This window comes from Esox lucius, chromosome 15 (assembly GCF_011004845.1).
Source record: "Esox lucius isolate fEsoLuc1 chromosome 15, fEsoLuc1.pri, whole genome shotgun sequence".
Lineage (NCBI taxonomy): Eukaryota > Metazoa > Chordata > Actinopteri > Esociformes > Esocidae > Esox > Esox lucius.
In genome coordinates, this window is record NC_047583.1 from 20,885,012 (window position 1) to 20,906,683 (window position 21,672).

The 21,672-nt window shown below is 42.6% G+C and overlaps 1 protein-coding gene across 6 annotated transcripts in view; it reads right to left on the reverse strand.

Annotated features, from left to right (window-relative positions):
* dnmt3ab (DNA (cytosine-5-)-methyltransferase 3 alpha b) overlaps positions 1 to 21,672 on the reverse strand; it is a 44,728-nt gene that overhangs the window by 8,091 nt on the left and 14,965 nt on the right. For 4 of the 6 annotated variants that reach the window (XM_020053977.3, XM_020053975.3, XM_020053976.3 and 1 more), the window contains exons 6-15: positions 15,816 to 15,862; positions 14,943 to 15,089; positions 5,397 to 5,756; positions 5,082 to 5,240; positions 4,564 to 4,671; positions 3,055 to 3,211; positions 2,566 to 2,715; positions 1,886 to 1,930; positions 1,511 to 1,590; positions 82 to 194 (exon numbers count right to left, since the gene is read on the reverse strand). In XM_020053977.3, the coding sequence (XP_019909536.2) occupies positions 82 to 194; positions 1,511 to 1,590; positions 1,886 to 1,930; positions 2,566 to 2,715; positions 3,055 to 3,211; positions 4,564 to 4,671; positions 5,082 to 5,240; positions 5,397 to 5,756; positions 14,943 to 15,089; positions 15,816 to 15,862 (1,366 nt within the window). The remainder of the gene's footprint in view (positions 1 to 81; positions 195 to 1,510; positions 1,591 to 1,885; positions 1,931 to 2,565; positions 2,716 to 3,054; positions 3,212 to 4,563; positions 4,672 to 5,081; positions 5,241 to 5,396; positions 5,757 to 14,942; positions 15,090 to 15,815; positions 15,863 to 21,672) is intronic. The other 2 variants (XM_029125732.2, XM_020053978.3) reach the window with 1 other exon arrangement.

Consider the following 21,672-nt stretch of genomic DNA (forward strand, 5'->3'; position numbering starts at 1 on the left):
CTCCGGTCGCCATGCGCCGGCGTGCCTGGCGGGTCGGGCGTCGACGCGCGTCAGTTACGGGGAACACGCGCATGGACTCACCTGCAGCAGTTGTTGTTCCCGCACATGAGCACCTCTCGGCCCCCGCAGCAGATGGTGCAGTAGGACTGGTAGCCGTCGTCGTCGTACTGATACGCACATTCTAGAAAGCAGTTCTGGCACACAACAGCCAAAGAGAAATTACATGATGTTTTGGCCGTGATAAGGACTTTCGCCCTGCACGTTGACTCTTTCGGTGTCAACGCCACTAGATACGAGAAAGAAGAAACCTCACTCGATAGATTCATGTTTCAGTTTGACTGGCTCGCACGAAACGCTGGCTGTGCTTGTTGGGCTTGTAAAGGCCTCATCGCTGGCACAAGTGTCCTTTGTCGAAGTGATTCTTTAAGCCTTTCCTGTAATCTGTGTTTGTGTTTTGGTAACAAAATGATTTAAAACATTAAGCAGGGCTTTAAGCAGAGCTGGAGCTTAGAGAGGAGCTAGACCTGTATGTATTTAGAGTATCGGAGTAGGGGTACTTATCTAGATTTAAGTTCTCTTGACCATGTAATCTTTCTGCCTGGTTGACCCTGTCCTTGGTTATCTTCGTACGGGCCACAGTGTCATTTTTCTGGTGTCCTGTTGAATCTTAGAAGAACCTGAGCTCTTTGGCCAAACCCCAGGACTACCTGGCCTGACTACTTCTAGCTGTCCCTGTCCAAAGTCCTCCTGGTTGTGTTGCAGTTCTAGCTGCTGCCTGATGATTCCTCCTGACACAGCCCACCTGGTTATCTCTGTCCTTGTCCACTTGGTTGTGCCACTGATCTGGATTCTGCCTTCAAGTCTCTGGAAACTGTCCACCTGTATTAACTGACCCGCTGGTCATCAAAACATGCTAAATAGTCTTGCAGCCCAGAAAAGTCATGTTCACCCAGCCCAACCAGAACAGTACTGGCCACCCCTTAGAGTATGGATGCTCTCAAGGTTTCTTCCTAGGTTCCAACTCCAATAGGGAGCTTTTCTTGCCACTGTGAATCAAGTCTTGTTGTTACTTGCTCTTTGGGGTTAATAGTGATTTAAAAGACCAAACAGCAGCTTGAGACTCTCTACAGTAGCGAATGCATACTTTTTCCAAATAGCCCCCCCAGCTAGCCCTGGCTCCGACACTAAGCCCCGAATCCTTAAGTTATCACTAAATCCTACAGCCCCTGACTCCATGGTCAACAGTTAGCCCTGACTCCATGGTCAACAGTTAGCCCTGACTCCATGGTCAACAGTTAGCCCTGACTCCATGGTCAACAGTTAGCCCTGACTCCACGGTCAACAGTTAGCCCTGACTCCACGGTCAACAGTTAGCCCTGACTCCATGGTCAACAGTTAGCCCTGACTCCACGGTCAACAGTTAGCCCTGACTCCATGGTCAAAGCTAGCCCTCACTCTGACAAGCTATCCCTGACTATTTTGCACCAATGGCCTCTTCATCCCTCCTTACCTTACAGCTTTGGCACATTCCTCCGGCGAAGAGTGGGTGTTCACGAGAAACATTCAAACTTCCACAGGATATGCAGATGTCTGTGGAGAAAGACATCATTTAATACAGTGTTTATAAACATTTGCCCTTCACTAAATCACTGGTACTAGGCGAGCCCAACGCACACACCCATAGAGGCCAGCTACTGGAGGTCTAAAGAAACCCACTGCCATGCATCCAGCCTGGGATTCAATAGGCATATTTGAACAGCTGTGAAAGGAATGCACATTTCATAAGGAAAGCCAATATGCTTTGAGGAATCATATAAAAGAGTCACTTTCTTCTATTCAGGTCTAACTACACGACCCGGGCTGAATGAACAGAAAAACCACTTACCTTCTATGCTTCTGCACTTCTGTCTAACTTCATACACAAGTCTTTCTGAAAATAGAATGGAAAAACAAAACAGGGTTTTATAATTATTTAATTATTATAAAAAGCAATGACTAAAATGGCAGACTAATATGACAGGCATTTATTTTCCTTTTTAATAATCCCTATTTAGACTACCTCTTCAATCATGTGAAGCCTTGTCCAATTACAGTAGACCTGTTGTCCAAAGAAGACTAAAATAGCCGCAAAAATGAACACTGCTGCAAACAGATAATATTTGCATATTACATTTTCAAGATACATAGCATATATATATATATATATACATTATTTAAAAAACTGATCTGCAGACATACGCCCGCCAATCCTTCCCTCAACATACGCTTTTAAGGTGGGACTTCCTCCAAAATACTGTATTATTACTAGAGGAAGACTGAAAATGCATTTATAACACCTCCGGTTCAGCAACGAAAGCAAGTTCTACAAAACATTTACCAGCCACATAACATCTAACACCTTCACCCATTAACAGAACTCAACATGTTAACTCTTAAGTACTAAGCACCTGTCTACCCTGTGTCTCTCTCACACAGACACACAAACAGCCTCAACCGATACTCCCTGAGGGGGAGGGACACATAGGTCATGACCCCAATTAAACCTAATAAAAAGAGACTCTTTACCTCTCGTCCCCTCGTCAATCATCTCCTTGACCTTGGGTTTCTCCGCTGCTGTGCTTTTGCGAGGCTTTTTGGCTGGAGGGGGAGTGTATGCTGCAGCCTCTGGCTCCACCCACACATCAGGGTACACCTCCTTATATGGGTTACGTTCCTCTGGTGGGCGGGGCATAACAGTAAAACAATGCACACCTCAAAAACCTGACTAAACATGATTGATGTTGAAGGGCTGCCGTGTTCACATCTTAAAAACATTCCACTACTGTTGTGCCCTTGAGCAAGGCCCTTGACCCCACAGCATGGCCATGTACTTGTCTAAACTGTGAGCTGCCTTTCAGATGTTTGCTGCACTATAACAATGTACTGTATGAGCCTACACATTGTATAATTAGAAAGATTATACTATGTTGTTAGTTCCTCTAGCCCCCGTCTTAAAGCTCAGGGGATTTCCAGTGTTGTCATTACAAATAACTGGTAAAAAAAAACTGAAATTACCTTCTGGTGGCTCAAGGCCCTTAGGCCCTGTAGGCTGGAAGCCCGTCATGGCCCACTCTATCATCTGTTTGTTCTGCAGATCCACAGACTTTGACGTTTCTGTCTCATCACTCTCTAGACAGGCTGTGAAGGCTCTGCCTGCTCGAGCGCTGGCCATCTGCAGAGGCACAATACCTGTCAGCATCACTTCATCTGTAGAGTTTAGGTCAACCCGCCTTTCGTTCCAGACCCAAATTAAACCAGGTTTTCTCAATCAAGACCCCAATATTTGGTATTATGTTAAACAAGGGACACAAAAAACAACAACAAAAAACAAGGGAAACACATTCACTCCTTTTCGCTGTCAATATTTTAGGGCTTACCCAATTTAGTTGCCTGGAGGCGCTTGGTTGACCACAATGTTTGTTGGCGACCAGTTGAAACTATCATTGTCCTTCCAAGACACCGGTCTTATTTGCACTTCTGTCTGTCAGTGGACTAATTAATCATTGAGTAGGCCACAGGTCAGTCAAAGTCTAGCACTCTAGGCCATCCGTTTGTTGTGAGTGTAATACTGAATTTAAAAAATAATTGAATAGGCTTTCCACCAAAAATATATTTTCTATGTGCTGTTCAAAACCAACAAGATGTGTGCCATGACCATTGGTGTGGATATAAAGATTTGTGACCAGAAAGCACTTGTTGCAGTTTGGGCTGACAAAACCAGATTAGACCTGTTTATAACGTACATATAGAACGGTTTATCAATCTACTATACATGCACCTGTGCCAGAACAACAACTGTCTATTCGAGTTCATGGACCCTTTTCATAGTCGCTAATTCTATGAAGAATCTTCCCTTCTAGATAAGCTATGGGGAAATAATACTGTGAAGAAAGGAGGCTTACTCAATGTGTTTTTTTCACCTGAAACTTCAATGTATAATTCTGCTGGTTTTTGACAGATATGGTATCTGTAGGTAATATTAGTTGATTAGCATGACTGAGTTCACCAAAAAACGTGGATTCAAAACATAATCGATGTTTCTGGCAGCCTATTCACAGATTACATCTGAACAGCCATGATGTCTGTTAGCACGTGACATAAACAGAAACTCCAAAGCGTAACAACACTACAATAATTCCATATTACTCATTGCCTTGAGGAAGACTTGGCAAGCTCACTTATAGATCCCATAAAATATCTGAATAATTGTGACCCATCAGTTGAGAACAACTGGTATATACTATGTATAGATATTGATAAAGAAATAGATACTGTGTCTAGAATTGCTAGAAACAATACCTTGAGTTATTTTGGAGTATTTCGTGCCACTTTTAAGAGACAGAGTGGTGAGTGTGAGCTATAAAATTGCTTGAAGTTTATTACAGTCAAATTAAAACCAGATTTCAATTTAGTTGCAGTTGTGAACTCGTATTACACAACACAGTAGCTGTGTTTTTACTGTGATGTGACATGAGTGAATGAATACTGAGAATGAAACATAATGAAAGCTAGCCCATCACTGACCTGAAGCACTTCGTAGATGGCTTTCTTATACATAGGCTGCTTGTTGTAGGTGGGTTGATGGAAGGCGTTAGAAAAAGAACTCAAAGGCAAAAGTTTCTCTACACACACCTGGAGGAACACAGTAAGACGGATGAGCAACTGAACATATCCCTTTCCTTTTTTAAAAAGCAGTTTAAATAGGTTGTGTTCAGTAAGCACAGTGTATCAAAACAGGAATCCAAAAATGTTTGGGAAAATTACATTCAATCATTTGAATCTCTTATTCAGACTTTGTGTTAGTCTGTTCATCTTAAGATAGCTAGCTGAGACTAGAAAATATCACAATCATATCAACTACATTTTCCCTTACCAAAGGATTTGTTAGTAAAGCCAGTGCTAGTAGGAAAAGACAAGTGCCTTTAGAGTTATTAAAGATACTCTTCAAAGAGATACGGTTTAAGGTAACTTGGAGTACACACATTTCCTCATCTGTGTGGCGCCAACAGAATATGTCGTCTTCCCCTTTTTTTTTTACTCACCACAGAGAACTTTCCATCACCAAACCACATGACCCATCGTGTGCCTTCAGCAGCTCGGCTGCGTCCAGTTATCCACCAGGAGACGATACGACCAGGCCACCAGGAGAACCCCCTCAGTTTCCCCCACACCAGTTCTCCGATGCCGAAACCGCGTCCGTCCTACAGGACAGCGTAATCAGAAACCAGGAAATAACAACACAGAGAAAACTCTGTCGGAACATACGTACACAGTGCATTCTAACAAATATATGTTTATGAAGTTAGTGTCTGGACGAATAAGCATTTGGTCCGGCTGAGCATTTGGTCAGTCTTTACCTCGTACTCTGGCTCAGAATCTGCAGTCTTGGGGGAAGTCTTGTCCCCTCCTGCCATGTCGACAGGTTCGGGTGTGGTGGCCACTGTCGGGGATGCTGGGTCTGTGGGCTGCTGCTGTTGCTGTGGAAGCTGTTGTGGTGGTTGATGTTGTTGATGTTGTTGTGGTTGATGTTGTTGTGGTTGTTGGGGTTGTTGTTGTGGTTGGGGTTGTTGTTGTTGGGGTGGTTGTTGTTGCTTCTGCTGCTGTTGCTGGTTGTGTGTGATGACAGACACCTCTTCCTTGTGTTGTGGTCCAGGCTCCATCTCCTCATGGTCTTCCATTGCATTCAGATCGGACACCAGTTGGGCTTTCTTCTCTGCCTGAAATACCAGAGAACGTAGACAAACGAGAGGTCAGTCCTCTCTGCCTGAAATACCAGAGAACGTAGACAAGGAGAGGTCAGTCCTCTCTGCCTGAAATACCAGAGAACGTAGACAAGGAGAGGTCAGTCCTCTCTGCCTGAAATACCAGAGAACGTAGACAAGGAGAGGTCAGTCCTCTCTGCCTGAAATACCAGAGAACGTAGACAAAGAGAGGTCAGTCCTCTCTGCCTGAAACGCCACCGACCACTAACAAGTAAATCAAATATCATTCAATTTAGAAGAGTTAGGATGGTTCACTATGTGTGCACGGATAATCATATATATACAGTAATTAGATATATCTATTAACTAAAATCTAGAGTTTTATAGTTTAGCTAGCGGGGTGTCTGCATACCTTTTTGTATACATGGAAAAGTGAGAATCAAATCCAGAACTCTGACATTGTAAATGTACACATACTAATCTACCTGAGCAGGTCGCCACATCAAAAAATAAATATGAATTCCAAATGCCTGTTTTGTGAAGAGTTGTCAAGTTCATTAGTCATCATCGCCCAATAACCCATGTAATGAAATACATTTCTTGATGTGTTTTACATCCCATTGTAGTAAACAAACAAAAGCTAAGTCACATTTTCCCACAGGACTAAACACAGGGATGTCAACCAGCAGTAGGATAAGCGTGTTTGACACATTTTAGAAGTGAGTTGGGCTCAATGGGAGTAGGGTTTCAATGTCAACATGAGTCAAGAAAAAGTAGCCTAAATTAGGCCTACCTCATATTTACACAAGTATAGTCTAGAGAATAAATATAGCAAGTAATTACAGCCATGAACTACTAGATAAATAAGAACAGAGCTCTCTTAAAATAAAGACCCTTTGACCTCGATGGGACAACAAAGATTCAACGAAGACAAGTAAATAAAAATCTCTATAAAACCAGTGTAAACATAATTTTCTCCATAAAAGTCTACTCTGTTTAAAGCAAACAAAAACAGGTTTCCTTTGATAGAAGCAGACTTCACCTCAAAAATGCACGCTAGCCTGCGTAAAAGAATAGATCTCACTTTAGTGTCCAGCACTGGTGGCTGTTAACACAATAGAAAAAACAGGCCATTTCCTGTGGTGTCGAGTCACTGTTATCAATTCACCCGGACCAAACTCAAACTCATCTCTCAGCGACAGAGTTTCTGTGGGTTCTGGTGGCTCCAACCGGCAGCAGTTCACAGGGTTTGTGGTACCTGACACTGAACTATTAGGTCAATCAAACGGAGGACAGGCGAGCCAGGCCTAGCTAGGACTTAAGCCTCTCACAGTAAATCCCTGACAGCTGCACTCTGCCTCTCGCTCTGCCTCTATCGGGTTCGATCTCTGCCGGTTTCTCCCTTTCCATCTACCTTTCTCGCTCTATCTCCCTCTCTCTTTCTCTATATCCCCCTTTCTCTCTAAGGCTGTCTATCGCTTTCTCACTCCCTCTTACTGTTTCTGTCTCTCTTTTTGCCGCTCTCATTCACACATAATTTCTCTCTCTCTCTTACACACACTAACTACAGCCAGCCCTGGGACGCTGATTCGTGTGAGAGAAACCTGAGAAAGACGTTGGACCCGAGCGATGGAATGAGTGCAGCTGTGAATGGGCTTCACGTATGTGTGTTTCTGTGCGTGAGTGCTAGTGTTTGTGTGTGCGCGTGTGTGCATGTAGAAATCCTAAGCCCCAGTCTCCGCGGCCCTCCCTCCCTTCATACAGTAGGCCCTAGGGGGGAGAGCTGGTGCTAGAGCAGAAACATGTGCTGCTCAATCAAAGAGGCTACGCTCCAGTTTATAAATATGAATCTGCTGTGAGGGCAGGCGTAGTGGACGACGGCATGGTTCAAAGCCCTCCTTCACCATGTGTGATACTCCGTTTATATTCTACATGTTAGTTCTGAGCTGTTGTTTCGAATCAAGAGTTTGAATATTTGTTATATTTTATCAATTTCATTTGGTCCGGTCAGTTTCATGTTACCAAATGTGTAAAGTCCTGAACAAAACCATGTGTTCACGCAAGTCATTTATGTTAACCTAACATAGCTGGCGTAAAAGAAACTTAATGAACCACATCTGCCACATGCTGGTGTTGATAAGAAGCCGACAAAATCTGACAGGGGAGATTCTCTTCTGCCCTGTTCAACCAATCAGGTAAAGAGATGAGATGGAGTGTTACCTTGTTAATGTCCAAAAGCAGTGATTTCTGTCAGAGGCTCTCTATTTCCAATTCCCCACAAAAACGTGAAATTCTGTTTGTTGGGCACCTCGCAAACAGTCAATTCAGATATGAACATCAAGGAGCAGAACCTTTGTCACAAACTTATTATTTTTGTTCATGTCTACCAATAGCATGCAGGAAAAAAACACACAATAGCTACTCTGCTGTACTGTGAGTAGCATATATTCAGTACTAGCCCCAGTCTCCTTTATATGCATTCACTGGTAGACACAGAATATTTTAGAGATTTGACGTTTCATCAAATACTTGCAGTTAAACAATCAACAATAATAATACGCACCTCAGGGTCTCAACCGCAGTGGACCGTGACCACTGGTTTTCGAGCGACAAATTGATCCACACCTCTCTATGATCTTCTTACAGTAATAGTTTGACTACGTTTTATAGCGCTGTCTAAGAACAGAGGAAGTGCCAAGAGTGTTGATGCCAAAAAAAGCCAAATCTGTTAAGTGCAAGTGTTGATTGTGTATTGTGTACAGTGTGCCTCAACCAAGGAAACTCCTAATCCCTGACTGGAAAAAGAAAAGAATCTAAACCTAACAGAGTTCGATGGGTTCAGACTTGTTAGTGTAACAGTCCGTCTGTTAGGACTACAATCCAGCAGGAGACCATAGAGCCTAAGGACGTCTACGGGACCATGACACAACCTCTGGATGTACGGAGGTCCAAACGACTCATGTTTGTTAGCAAGGCCCGGCGTGGTAAAAATTCTACATGTTAGTTCTGAGCTGTTGTTTCGAATCAGAGTTCGTTTTTTGTATTTCCACACTATAAATTCCCCCTTTCCGTGTAAGAGCTAGTTTAAAAGAATGCATGGAATCTCAGCCTGTTCAGGTGGAATGGAACTTATCTCTTACTGTGTGATGTCACAAAGCTGATTTGACTATTACAGCTGTGCACGAACATATCATCACATTTAATTCCTAATGCCCACGTGATGAGACCTTTAACAGCCAAAAGAGGCTCAGGTGAATAGGGAGGCTTTTTTCTCATTAAATACACACTAAATACGCAAAAACACATACTTATTGGATATTGATTTTAACATTTAATTACAAAGACTGCATGGGAACTTAACGTATAGATTCTACAAAAGTTAGGAAAATCTTGTAGCTGTAAAGTTACTACTGTACAATAGTGGACATTTTGGTAAGTTTGGGGGAGTAACTGCTGTCTCCGGGGTGCAGCTAGTCTATTGGGTTACTTATCTTCAGAATCAATGGAAAACTGACTCTACAAAATGCTGGTGAGGGAGGAGTAGAGTACAGTGGCTACAAGAACCAGATATTTGTCTCTGGCCTTTTTCCCAGTTGTAAATGCCCCCCTTTTGGGGGCCTCTCTCTCGTGTGAGTGCAGCTACACCAGGACGGCAGCCTGCAAGACAGGCTCTTTAGATCCACAGGAGGAAAAAAAAGAAAAAGCAAAGGAGGTAGCTTAGAGAGGGAGAGACAATGCAGTCTTTATGGTTTACACATGCTGCCTTCCACTGACAACTTCAGAAAAACCAGCTAGCAGCACTTCTAGGCTATGTCAGAGATAATCACAGAAAATTACACCATGCACGGATACTAAAAATAAAACCACTATAAAGAGGGCGAGTTGCTACGTTCTGTACAAAGTAGTAAAATATTGATTACTATGTACAGCTTTGTAAGTCTAAAAATAGCCAACAACCTAGGTTTGAAATAGGTCTATTTGCATGTTTTTGAGAGGAGCTGGCTAGTAGTATCTGGCAACCTCCAGTAACTGGACGCTAAGCTAACAACAGACAACCTTCAACTTCCTCCAAACTGCACACAGAGACATTTGAATATTATCCATAAGATTGTGTGACTGGGTAAGTAGGAAGAAATGATTCATTCCCTAAATCCTGAAGCATTCTATAGCGATGGAAAAGCCCTCCTTTCCTCTGACTGACTTCCTGACTGTAGCAAAGTGTTGAGAAGTACACAATAGAAGGGAGAAGTGTCCCGTGTTTGTAGTTCAGTATACCCCAGGGTGAATAAGGGCAGATGGTGTACAGAGTCTGGTGAAAACAACTGCTTCTAATGGTCGCCCACAAGGGGTCTCCATGCTTATGGTCTTGTTTAAGCCACAAACAACATCACAGACACCACTGGCCTGGTTTGACAGAATTTGAGCAAATGATTTGTCTTGTCATAGGGATCCAGTATTTACAGTAATTACACTGAAAAGGCATTTAAGGCTACGCCCCTCACCCCATTTGACCTTAACTCATGACAAGTGGTTCATTGGTCCCGCTTTTCACAAGAAACAAATTAGCATTGTGAAAGCATTAGGTGGATTTTTGTTACTGTGTTAAAAACTCTTAAAATACTTCTACTATTGAACCGAATGAATGATCTGCAAGACACGTGATATGTTGCATAGATGGAAATTGCAATATTCTTTGAATTCGTACAAATAAGTATTCTTGTGGTTGTCATCGAGCAAATTTGGCACACATGGTCAGGGATTTGAGTTTTGCTAACCCACGCAATCTCAGACACAACTGTCACAATATTGAACAAACCTTGGTGAATGATGCGCCCCTTGAGTGGTGCATCATGTGTGTGGGGCAACATCTCTAATGTTGCCTTGTTCATAGACCGGGTCTAATAGAGTTTCAACTCATACCAATAGTTGTGTTTTTCTTACTTATGCAAAGGACTATGATATGACTGTTGTATTTGAACTGTCATTATACAGGTATACATTTAGATTCATTTCTGCTATCACAGAATAAATAATACTCATCGGTTATACAGCACAGAATAAATTCTTATGTCTAGTGTCACCACATTAAATAACAATTATAGTGTTATAAGGTAAGATAAAAGGACTGACCAACTCTCTCACATAAAGTCATTTAACATCACGGCACCACAGGGACATTTTCATGTGGAATTATACTGTGAGTTAGAGCAGAACATGGTTTCCCAACACCCTCAGATGTTTCAACTACTTGCTATCACATTAAAGCACATTACATTGTATTTGTCAAATGCTTTGTAAACCACAGTTATAGACTTTCATTGAAATTCTTCAAATTTGCAGGAATGCATATGGAAGTTATTAAACATTTTAAGATAGAACATAGAAACACATGGAAAGAAATAAAAGTTTGCACGACAAACAAGATCTTGGCTATTTCTAGGAAGTAACAGCACAAAATCAATGGGCCAGTGAAAAAAGTAATGCAGGTTAACGTATACATAGGCAGGGCAGTGTAGGGCTAGTGGGTAGATTATTAACAGAAGCAGCAGTGGTGTATGTGTTAAGTGTATGTTTGCGTATGTGTGGTGCCAGTAAAAATGTGTTCATGTATGAACATGTTTAATACCTAACTTTAAAAACGGCTTAATCATAAACCGGCACACCTGATTTAATTAGTCAACTAATCATCAAAGCCTCAACAAAAAAAAGAAGGTATGCCAGCTTAGGGTTAAAACCAACATGTGTCTGTTGACTGGAGGGTGGGGAAAGCCTGGTCTACATAATAACCAACTATCACAACAACCCAGCTCCCCACAGGAAGAAATCAATGGAGATTCCCAGAGATATGTGCGGTTATACTAGTGTTAACAGTATCACCACTCAACAAATGGGATCCAGAAAGCTCCTTTCAGGCAGGATATTAAGTCTAAAATGCCTTAACACACAGATCAACACGCCGTGTGTACTGCAGCAATGTGGCAATGGCATTCATTAGCCCTAATCTTCGCCATAATGCCAGACACACACAGGGGGTCACACAGAAAGACGCCATCTGGTCCCTATTGTGTTTGGTCCTTTTTGGAGACAATTAGGAATATTACAGGGTCAGTCATGAATACCGAAACATAGTTCTCTACGAATCCACAAGTGGCATTGTTAAATCAGCCTCCCGAGGAGCTCACTGAATGACTTTCAAAATGACTTGAAAAGCTTTTAATCATCTTAGAAGGAGTTTCCGGTAAGTCATTGATACCTGTTAATATGAAGTATTAATGACTTGATATATGTACCAAAATGAACGTTCACATACAAGTCAAGCGGTCTACTGAATACCATGGTTTACAACAAAGGTGATAAGAAATGTTGAAAGGTAACATAACCACTGATAACACATGCAAAGGCCTAGTAGTGAACTGTCTCCAAGTTCAACCAGTTCAGTTACTCAATCTGTACAATCCAAACTTCCCAGCAGCAAACTATTTATCAAGATAACGTATGAATATGCATAACTACTCAAATCGGTTGCAGATGTGTGGTTATGTACAGAAAATGGAATGTACTGATTGTGTAAGCATGTATCTAAATATGAAAATAAAAAACAAAATAAAAAAGGTTTTTACTAACACTATTCCTCTAATATGTACAGTAAGAACTCTTAGATTTTGCCAACACTGTTAAACAGGAAACACTTTCTGCACAATCATCCCTTGGGATAGCCTTCTTCACGTCTCCAAAAACTTTTTTCAGGCATGAGCACTTTCTCAGCACTGCTCTCACTTTCCTTTTTTAAAGAGACGGTTTCCCTTTAAGCTGCACAGAGACAGCAGATGGTCTGTAGCAACTCTAGTGGAAATACCTGAAGTCAGCATATTCCCCTCGCTGTACGAGGGCTAATCTCTCATGCACACTATCCACCACTGTGTTAGCAAACAAATAATGCAATGCACATACCCATACACGCCAACGCAAGACCCTTTTAATCCAAAGTGGGGCTACAATTTTTTACCCCCCACTCCTGGGGTAGAGGAGATCGTTCCCAAAAAAAAGAGAAAGAAGCATGAACATTTCTTTGTCTGGGAATTCAGGGTCAGGTGACTGCCGACAGGAATTCTGGTTGGCTAGAGAGGACTTGCAAAATGTTGGCAGAGAGCCAAGAGGCTGTCTTGCAAGCAGAGCTGGATATTTGCTGCAAACCTCATCTTCACCCATATATCCATAGCACAGAGTTCATTTCCATAGCTGGGGCTGGGGGAGGGGTTGGAAGACGAATGGGAGGGGCTAAGAGGAAGGAGAGAAATGTCCACTGTAAGACAAGGCACATAAAAACAGAGATCTCTCTTTTCTCTCTCACTCTCACTGAGGAAGCGGAAGAAAACAGCAGAAAGGGATTCTTCCCCTTTAAGCTAACCCTTTCAGTTCAGAAAGCTCCTCTCCTCCGCCTCCTCCTCCGTCAGCTCTAGCGACACGGTGAACCTGATGCCCTGGCCCCAGCAGAACAACACAGTCTCACCAGCCAGCTTATTTACCTTCTCTGTTCAGTCCAAAGCCTAGGGCAGCAAAGCCATCAAAACAAATCCATCTTAGGCAAATTAGATTGCAAACAAAGCAAATAAAACGTCCTCAATAACAAAACACTACGTCTTCTTACGCATGTTTATTTATGTGCAACGTCCTCTTGCGTCATCCTGCGTTGTTTTGTTTTTTTAAACTCTAGTAGAAAATCTGCTTCTCACTATTTGGGAAATGTGAGCTTGCCTAGCCTCCGGTGGCTGCTTCTCTGGTTCTTTACGACATTTCACTCGCGAGACCCCAGCATGTCCTGCTAATTTGGCAATATTTCCCCCTACCAGACACTTTTATGGGTTCTCACCAAGCCTGCTCCAATGGCAGGGTTGAGGACTGGAAGGGGGATGGAATGGTAGGCCCCATCCTGTTGCCATGGACACAGCCACTTATTATGTAACAGTCAAAGTCTCACTAGACGTGGACATTCTGACCTTACTATCAGGAGTAGTGCTAATAGATGTTAATAAGGAGGGCGACAGAGAGGGAGGGAGGAAGGAAGAAGCGGAGAGAGGAAGGGAGATAGGGAGGGGGAGAGAAATGGAGGGGGAGAGAGGAAGGGAGATAGGGAGGGGGAGAGAAATGGAGGGGGAGAGAGGAAGGGAGATAGGGAGGGGGAGAGAAATGGAGGGGGAGAGGGGAAGGGAGATAGGGAGGGGGAGAGAAATGGAGGGGGAGAGAGGAAGGGAGATAGGGAGGGGGAGATAAATGGAGGGGGAGAGGGGAAGGGAGGTAAGCATTTAACATGATTTATGACTTTGTTTTGGAGGGCGAAAAAATATCAATTATCAAAACTAAAATCACACAATTTAAATAACAAGCAGTGTACATTATGTCAGAGTGAATAAGTAGGAGTTGGTAGGTGTCCAATTTAGGAGGCATCCTGTTTTCATGAGCTACCAATGAAGAAACATGCATGGGTGTACAATTGGCAGGCAACATAAACTATAATGGCTTCCACAACAGGCAAACATTAGTCTAAGTAATTACTGCTCTCCTTAGATTGGACTCCAACATGTGAGTAAGATTTTCAGAGTAAGTGTGTTAAATAGCAAATAAGTTGAACTGAAGTTTGGTTTCATGTGGAGGCTAGCTCAGTCTGACTGGTGTAAGTCCATGACTAGAACGTGACTTTGGTCTGGATAGTGGGAACTAATCCAAAGACACAAAGAAGCAGAGTGAACAAGAAGAATCAGTGGTAATTTATCACTCAACAACAATAGTGCTCTGAAGTAAGCCCTACAAAGACACAAAGACAGGAAGGAAACTAACTCAAGAGGAGACTCCAACCCCCTACAAACCCCAATGAAAGAAATGGTACCTCTATGAAAATATCAAATGACCCATCAAATACACTTGGTTGTGAAAGAACCCAACAAATCCTGGTCCACTTGGCTGTGAATGCCCTTGTCTATTGACAGAGCGACCTCTCTGGACTTTCTCTGAGCAAGTTTGAATAACTGGACGGCTGGGAACAAATCAGGGACAGAAACTAATGATTCAAATATAGCGAGGGAGCCCTTAAGCCCAGAAATAACCCCACACTGGTCTCACCTGAGACACAAATCAGGCTCCCGAGAGTCTGACCCTGCCTGAGACAGTGGCGAGCCAGCAAGCCGGTGGTGGTAAAGTACTCACCTCCATCTTCCACTTGGCCAGCCACTCCTCCCTGGTCCTCTTGCTAATGTAATAAGGGTCACCGGCTTGGAAGGTAACCCTGGGCATCGGCCTCTGACGCAGACTGACGGAGCCGCGCAGCCTGCCAGTCCCTGGGCCTCGGACTCCCTGTTTAAAGGGATACAAAGAAGAATTGAAGGAATTACCCTAATGCACTGGTTTTGTTGCTCTGCTAAAGCTTTGCAGTTGGTTGTTGAGGGAGGAAGATGACACAAGCAAGCAGTTTGATGGTTTCACCGCTGGCTAGTGCTTGTCGCTGGCTAGTCAGAGAAGCAATATTTGCCCTTTTGGGTTGTGGGGTTTGAGGGGCGGCGTGCGGTGTCTGCTCCGGAAAGAGATGATGACTCATTCACAAAACTGCAGCTCAATGCAGGCTACGTGTGATTGGTCAAACAGAACGGAGCGCTATCTGTCTCTCCTACAGTAGAGCCCTGGCAACCCGCTACTGTCTCAACCAATCACAGCCCGGCCTGACAAGCCTGCTGATCCCATTTGTCTAACGCAAAGTCCTTCCGTGTCAGATTGGACACCAAGTGTATTTGATATTTCAGATCCATCCTTTGTTAGGTACCACTTCTTTCACAAGTCCAAGGGTTCATGATATTCACAGTTACCCAACACATGGGCCAACCAAAAGGTGCCCAGACATGTAAACCGTGTAAACAAAGGTTTAATGTTACCATTGGCTGGAGGGAGTGTCTTTCCACCACTGATAAATCCATGCACACAGGTCAGGAGAAGTGTGGGGAGTAGGCAAACAGAAAAAAGGCTGAACCATTGACTTGACTGATGAATTCACACAGCACAGCAGAATGAACGCAGTGGAAGACTTACCTCATTCTTGATCGCATCGCCTCCATCCTCCTCCTTCAGCTCCACATCTAGAAGGAAATACAGCGAGTCAAAAAGGAGAAATCATTCAGTAGGACACTGCTTCTCAACTGGTTTACCTTGCTTAACTGAACCCAAACCGAACCAGAAATGCAAGGGTATATTGAGAGCGAATCCACTTTTTTAATGTCAATAATTCTATATTGCTCATATTCTTGAGTTGAAGTATATGCTCTCCCTCGTTTCAGATCACAAAATCTGCTCAACAGCATTGCGAGTACATGTAGCTATACTGAAAATATGGAGATTAAAGAGGAAAAAAATATCAGATAATGTTTATCAAATTGTATGTTCTTGATCAAGTCTGAAAACTTTCCATATGATATATGTTTAAGTTAAGACACTTTTTAGAAAACTACACTGTAGCTTCAAAACCTCCTGTGACCAAATTTGGGTCATGAAAAAACCACCAGCTGAATCGCATTTAATGCAACTATGAGAAAAAAACTTCAAAGGGGGAAAATATGTCAGCTACATAGGACCAATCGCCTAAATCATTCAAAAGAGTCAACCTGTTGGCTAGCCACAACTGAAAGAAAGCCTGCTACCATAGTCTTCATCGACTTGGCTTAGCATCTAGAGATAAACACAGGGATAACTAATGCAAGAGCAATGATCACCTTAAACATTCATAAGAATTCGATCTTACCTCCAACAAGTCACCTGAAGGATTTATACTCACAACACTCAGACACCTTAGCCCTCTAGTATCAATGCCTGCCAGCTTGCTTCGAAGGCTATTGACCTCATGGCCCCAATGTTTTAGAGAAATTAAACAGAATTTTAGTTGTTTTAAGTCAATATCCATGACCTCTATGGATTACTTTCATTCTTTTGGATTCAGACACCTAGACCAAACAGTAATCTGTTAGTTGCAAGGTAGAAAACAAGGATATAATAAACCTGTCATTCCCCACAAATTATACACCATCCCCTTAGGCCAATCTGTTATATATATGTACATTCTGGATCTCTACAACAAGACGCATCATATTGCGTGGCTTGAGACTGATATCCCTGAGTGTGTGTACCAAATGTCATCACTCATGGTCAAACTTTGGCTTCAATTATGTTGAGCTTGGGGCTCTGAGTTGGTCAATCTTATACTGCGAATGTTCCATCTGCAGACTTCCAGTCCAAGTAAGTCTTAATCATCTTTGCAGTGTTTGGAGTCAGGATTGGGCTGAAAGCCAATCATGAAAAGATAGCCATATCTTGAAAGACTTGTAGATGACTCTGTCAGCACTTCACTTGCTCAGCATCAACAGCTTTTTAGGCCTTACACTGCATTTTCTCTCTTCAACTTCCCAATTTTCTTCTAATTTCTTCATGTCATTCTCACAAAACAAAAAAACTATTTGTACTTTTTTTTACATTGTATTATATGTTTATTTGTATTTATTAAACTGAAAAACATGGCACTTGGCCATCTTTGCCCTAAGAGTTTTGTGCTCATTTGGCATCAGATAAGTTCTGTTTCAAGTGTTTGATGCCTTTGATTAAATTTAACATGTCAGACCCTGTCATTTTCACATGCAAATATGTGAGATAATGGATCTATATAACACATTACATTACTTTAGGTCAAACAAGCTGAGGGACTGGACTTGTTATAGCGCCACCATCAGGTGAATCAGTGAAATTAAAACTTGATGCATTCAAGGTTGTGTAAACAGCAACTCTACCTACATGCATTGGGAAAGTGCAACAGGAGTAGGTACTGTTTATGCATTAGGTTAATTTGAATATGGAGTAGATATCTCCATGTTGGAGAGATTTAAAGCAGATGTGACTAGAAGGATTTCCAATCCTTGATAACAACTATTGAGCTCTTACATAATCTTTAATTGAAATAGTCACTAGTAACTAAAGAACAAGTCCTGGTAGCTTGAATATAATGACTAATAAGTTAAAAGGAATAAATGTTTAAATGGCTTGCCATAGAAGATAGTTAAAACCCCACACAGTGCCAAAATGACGGAGAACAGACCTACAGACCTACCCCTGTGCAGGTGCTGCAGTCAGGTAGAAAGATGAAGGCTAGAAGAAGTTGAGCCAACAAAGTGGTTTTGTTAGGTGGCGAAAGGCTGCCACAGGCATGACGTGGTGCTGAGAGGCCAGGTTTGCTTTGGCAAACACCTAACACACTGTGACTTTACATCCTCCAGATGAAGAGGAAAGGAGTAGGGGTCGATCCACAGCTGGCTGCTATTACCATAGCTCCTCCCAACCTCTGGTCACTGAGCAGAAAAAAACACAATAGCCAAGTCACTGCTTCTCTTGTGTGACTTTAAGCCCACATAGAATCTCTGCCCTGCGATTTCCACACACTTGACAGAATCGAGCTTGCGTGGAAATGTGCTTACACCAATTGCTGTGCGATGATCCGTGCCCTTTCCGTTATGTGTACTCTACCCCCATTGCAATTGTGCACAGCTTTCTGCAACACTGTTTCCGATTACGTTTATGTAATCTAGTAATAGTAATAGTGGATGGCTGTCTTCCTCTGCCTCTCAGCAGTTTCATTCACTGCAACATCGTTCAAACACTGCATACAAATGTCTGTAACATTAACGTTCCTGTCTGACGGAATGTGTTTCCTATTGACACCTCACCCCAAAGCAATATGTATTGTATTTCCGGACTGAGCTTAAAAATAGCTCTGCTTGTGTGCTTGCTTCTGTGAACGTGCACATTAGGGCCAGAAAACCCTACCCATCCATACACCTGGTCTTGAAGTACAAAACCACAATGTCGTTGGTGGTGTGAGAAAACTGTACATGAAACAAACGGGCATGCTTCCTGTAGGCTAAAATGTTCAACAAAACAACTTATTTCCACCAGCCTCCAGTACAAAATCTTAAACTCCCCTTTTCCACAAATGGAATAATATCTAACTTCTGAAAGCAGATATATCAAATGACGCTCCATTCTCATGAAGTCTACTAGTTCTACTCAGAGCCATCTGGACCCTGGTAATAAGTAGTGAAGGTGCAGGGAGTAGACCGTCGCTTGGGACACAGTCTTTGGAGTTTTCCCACGTTGCTGCCGTTCAATGAGTTCCTGATTCTTTCCTGGGTTCAGACACTATTCAAAAACGTCCTGATATGCTCAGCGTTTCCTCCAGCCTGTCCACCTGGGAGGGGCTAGAACTTCTAAGAATGTTATATGGGTTCCATTAGACCAGGCAAACTCAATGAAGCCCAGATTAAGTGTTTGGTTGGATAACGGATAGTTTTTGAACCCAGGTCTGCTGTAAGTACAAAGGCGTTTTAGCCATTCCTGAGAAGCATTGTTTTCCTGCCCAGCGGAGCAGAGTAGGGGTTAGCCAAGGAGCATGGATGCTACCCAACTGAAACACTAGAAGACTCAGTAGGCCACCATGGTTCACGATTCAATAGAGTTTGGAACTACAATAGCAAGAAGCTGAGGCAGGGGGAAGGTCTGAACCAAAGTCCAAGCCAAAGACAACGCTAACCAAACAATGACATGTCTTTAAAGCCACGATCCCTCTGGGTGCATTTCTGGAACAGGGCTGACATGGTACACCTCAAACAACAACACTTGTTTTCCTATCAGCCCTCAGTGTCCACTGAAGATGTAAACCAGTACAGCATGTCACCGCTAACAGAACGACACAGCATTGATAAGCACAGAAGGGCTCCATATTATTAGAGTAGTCTGAAAGAACATGGCATCCCAGTCTAAGCCGGCACATTACAGACATAGGAGCTGTATCATCCACACCCATTACAACACATGAATTTAGAGAGGACCAGGGTAGCGTTCTGATATGTGGGTCCCAAATGGCACCTATTCCCAAATGGGGACCTATGGGCCCTGTCAATTGTAGTGCACTATTTAGGAAATAGAGTGAGGTTTGTAAAGCGGTCAGTGTTTTCTGCTTTAACTGACCCGGGGCTGAAGTGCCCTACACTCCCACTACACCCTACACACAATGGGGCACAGAGACCTCTTCAGCATGGTCTCATTGGAACTCTGTCTGTACCGTACCTCCCCCTTTCTCTCACTCCTTTTTTCTGTCTGTCTCTCTCTATGTCACAATCTCTACGTAATTCCCTCTCTTTCTTCCCTGTCCACCCTCTCTCTGTTTTCTCAGTGTCACTATCACTCTTTCTTGTCTCTCTTTCCTTTTCCCCTCTCTGTCTATACAAGTATACTAGGGTGGAATATTTTCCCGAAAATATACTAATCATGCTTCCTGAGGAATATGGAAGAAATTGCCTTCAAATCGGAAGTGCCATTTAAAACTGTAATACCACCCAAAATAAATCAGACATCCTATTATTGAACATATGGATCTAAACTTGTATAAGTTACATGCAATTAAGTCAAGGATCTGTCAGTGTCGCTACAGTATTTTGGATATCTAGAGTAACTCAGAGCCTCTTATGATATTCATCTAACTATTAAAATATAATAAGGTTATATGCAACATGTATCTATTTTTAATAGATAACATTAGTTTTAGCCTACCTTTGGCTGACAGATGCAGCTTTGACCTTTTCTCTTTTACAATTGTTTCTGTCAATACGATTACCCACTTATTGTGAGGATTTGAGGGAATTTTCTGATTCCACTATTCACTCATTTTGGGGAGAATCAATATCATAGTGTTGCATTTTAGCAATCTAAATTTGCATGGTTGCTAAATATTTATTAATGTTGCGAAATGTGAGCCTTCTGGTTACACAAATAGAAGCTATAGGGCTGAATAAAATGTAATAAATAGCCATGAACAGTTCCATCATTGCTTTATGGATTAGGGTTTACTGTATCATTGATTTACTGTAGGTTTAGGGTTAGGGCCAAAACTGGAATTCATAAAATCAGCTAGCTCAACCAGTAGCTTAAAAGTTGGATCCAACTTCAGTTGTGAATTTTAATGAGTGTAGTTCCAGTATAAAAAATGTGGGTGCTTTGAATTGATGGCGACTTGGTATAAGTATCTGGTCACTGCACACAGCATTGAACATGATTAACAATCATGCAAACAGAGAAGCGATATTTAGGATATAGGACTAGCATATATAACAGTTCCATTTTACATAATGCTGTTCATAAAAATAATTTATTATAATTTACAGATTTACCAACAGTCTCTGAAAAGGGGGAAAGGGGGTGAGTTTAGGGGGAAATCCCGGTAATTCTCGGCATAACCCTGCACTATACCTCTCTTTTCCATGTCTCTTTCCCTCCCTGTCTCTCTCTACGTCTCACTGCTTCCTCAATGGCAGTAGGTGACACCCAGCCAGTGAAGGAGGCAGCAGCCGGGCAGAGTGGAGGTTGCTTTACATTGTGACGGCTACCAAGGTCAGGGAGTTTGTGTTGAGAAGAGAGAGGAGAGTTGGCTGGGGTCTGGGGTCCTAACTGACACCTTCGTATACAGTGTGTCTGAGGTCCTAACTCACACCTTTGTATACAGTGTGTCTGGGGTCCTAACTGACACATTTGTATACAGTGTGTCTGGGGTCCTAACTGACACATTCATATACAGTGTGTCTGGGGTCCTAACTCAAACCTTCGTATACAGTGTGTCTGGGGTCCTAACTGACACCTTCGTATACAGTGTGTCTGGGGTCCTAACTCAAACCTTCGTATACAGTGTGTCTGGGGTCCTAACTGACCTTTGTATACAGTGTGTCTGGGGTTCTAACTGACACCTTTGTATACAGTGTGTTTGAGGTCCTAACTCACACCTTCATATACAGTGTGTCTGGGGTCCTAACTCACACCTTCGTATACAGTGTGTCTGAGGTCCTAACTCACACCTTCCTAT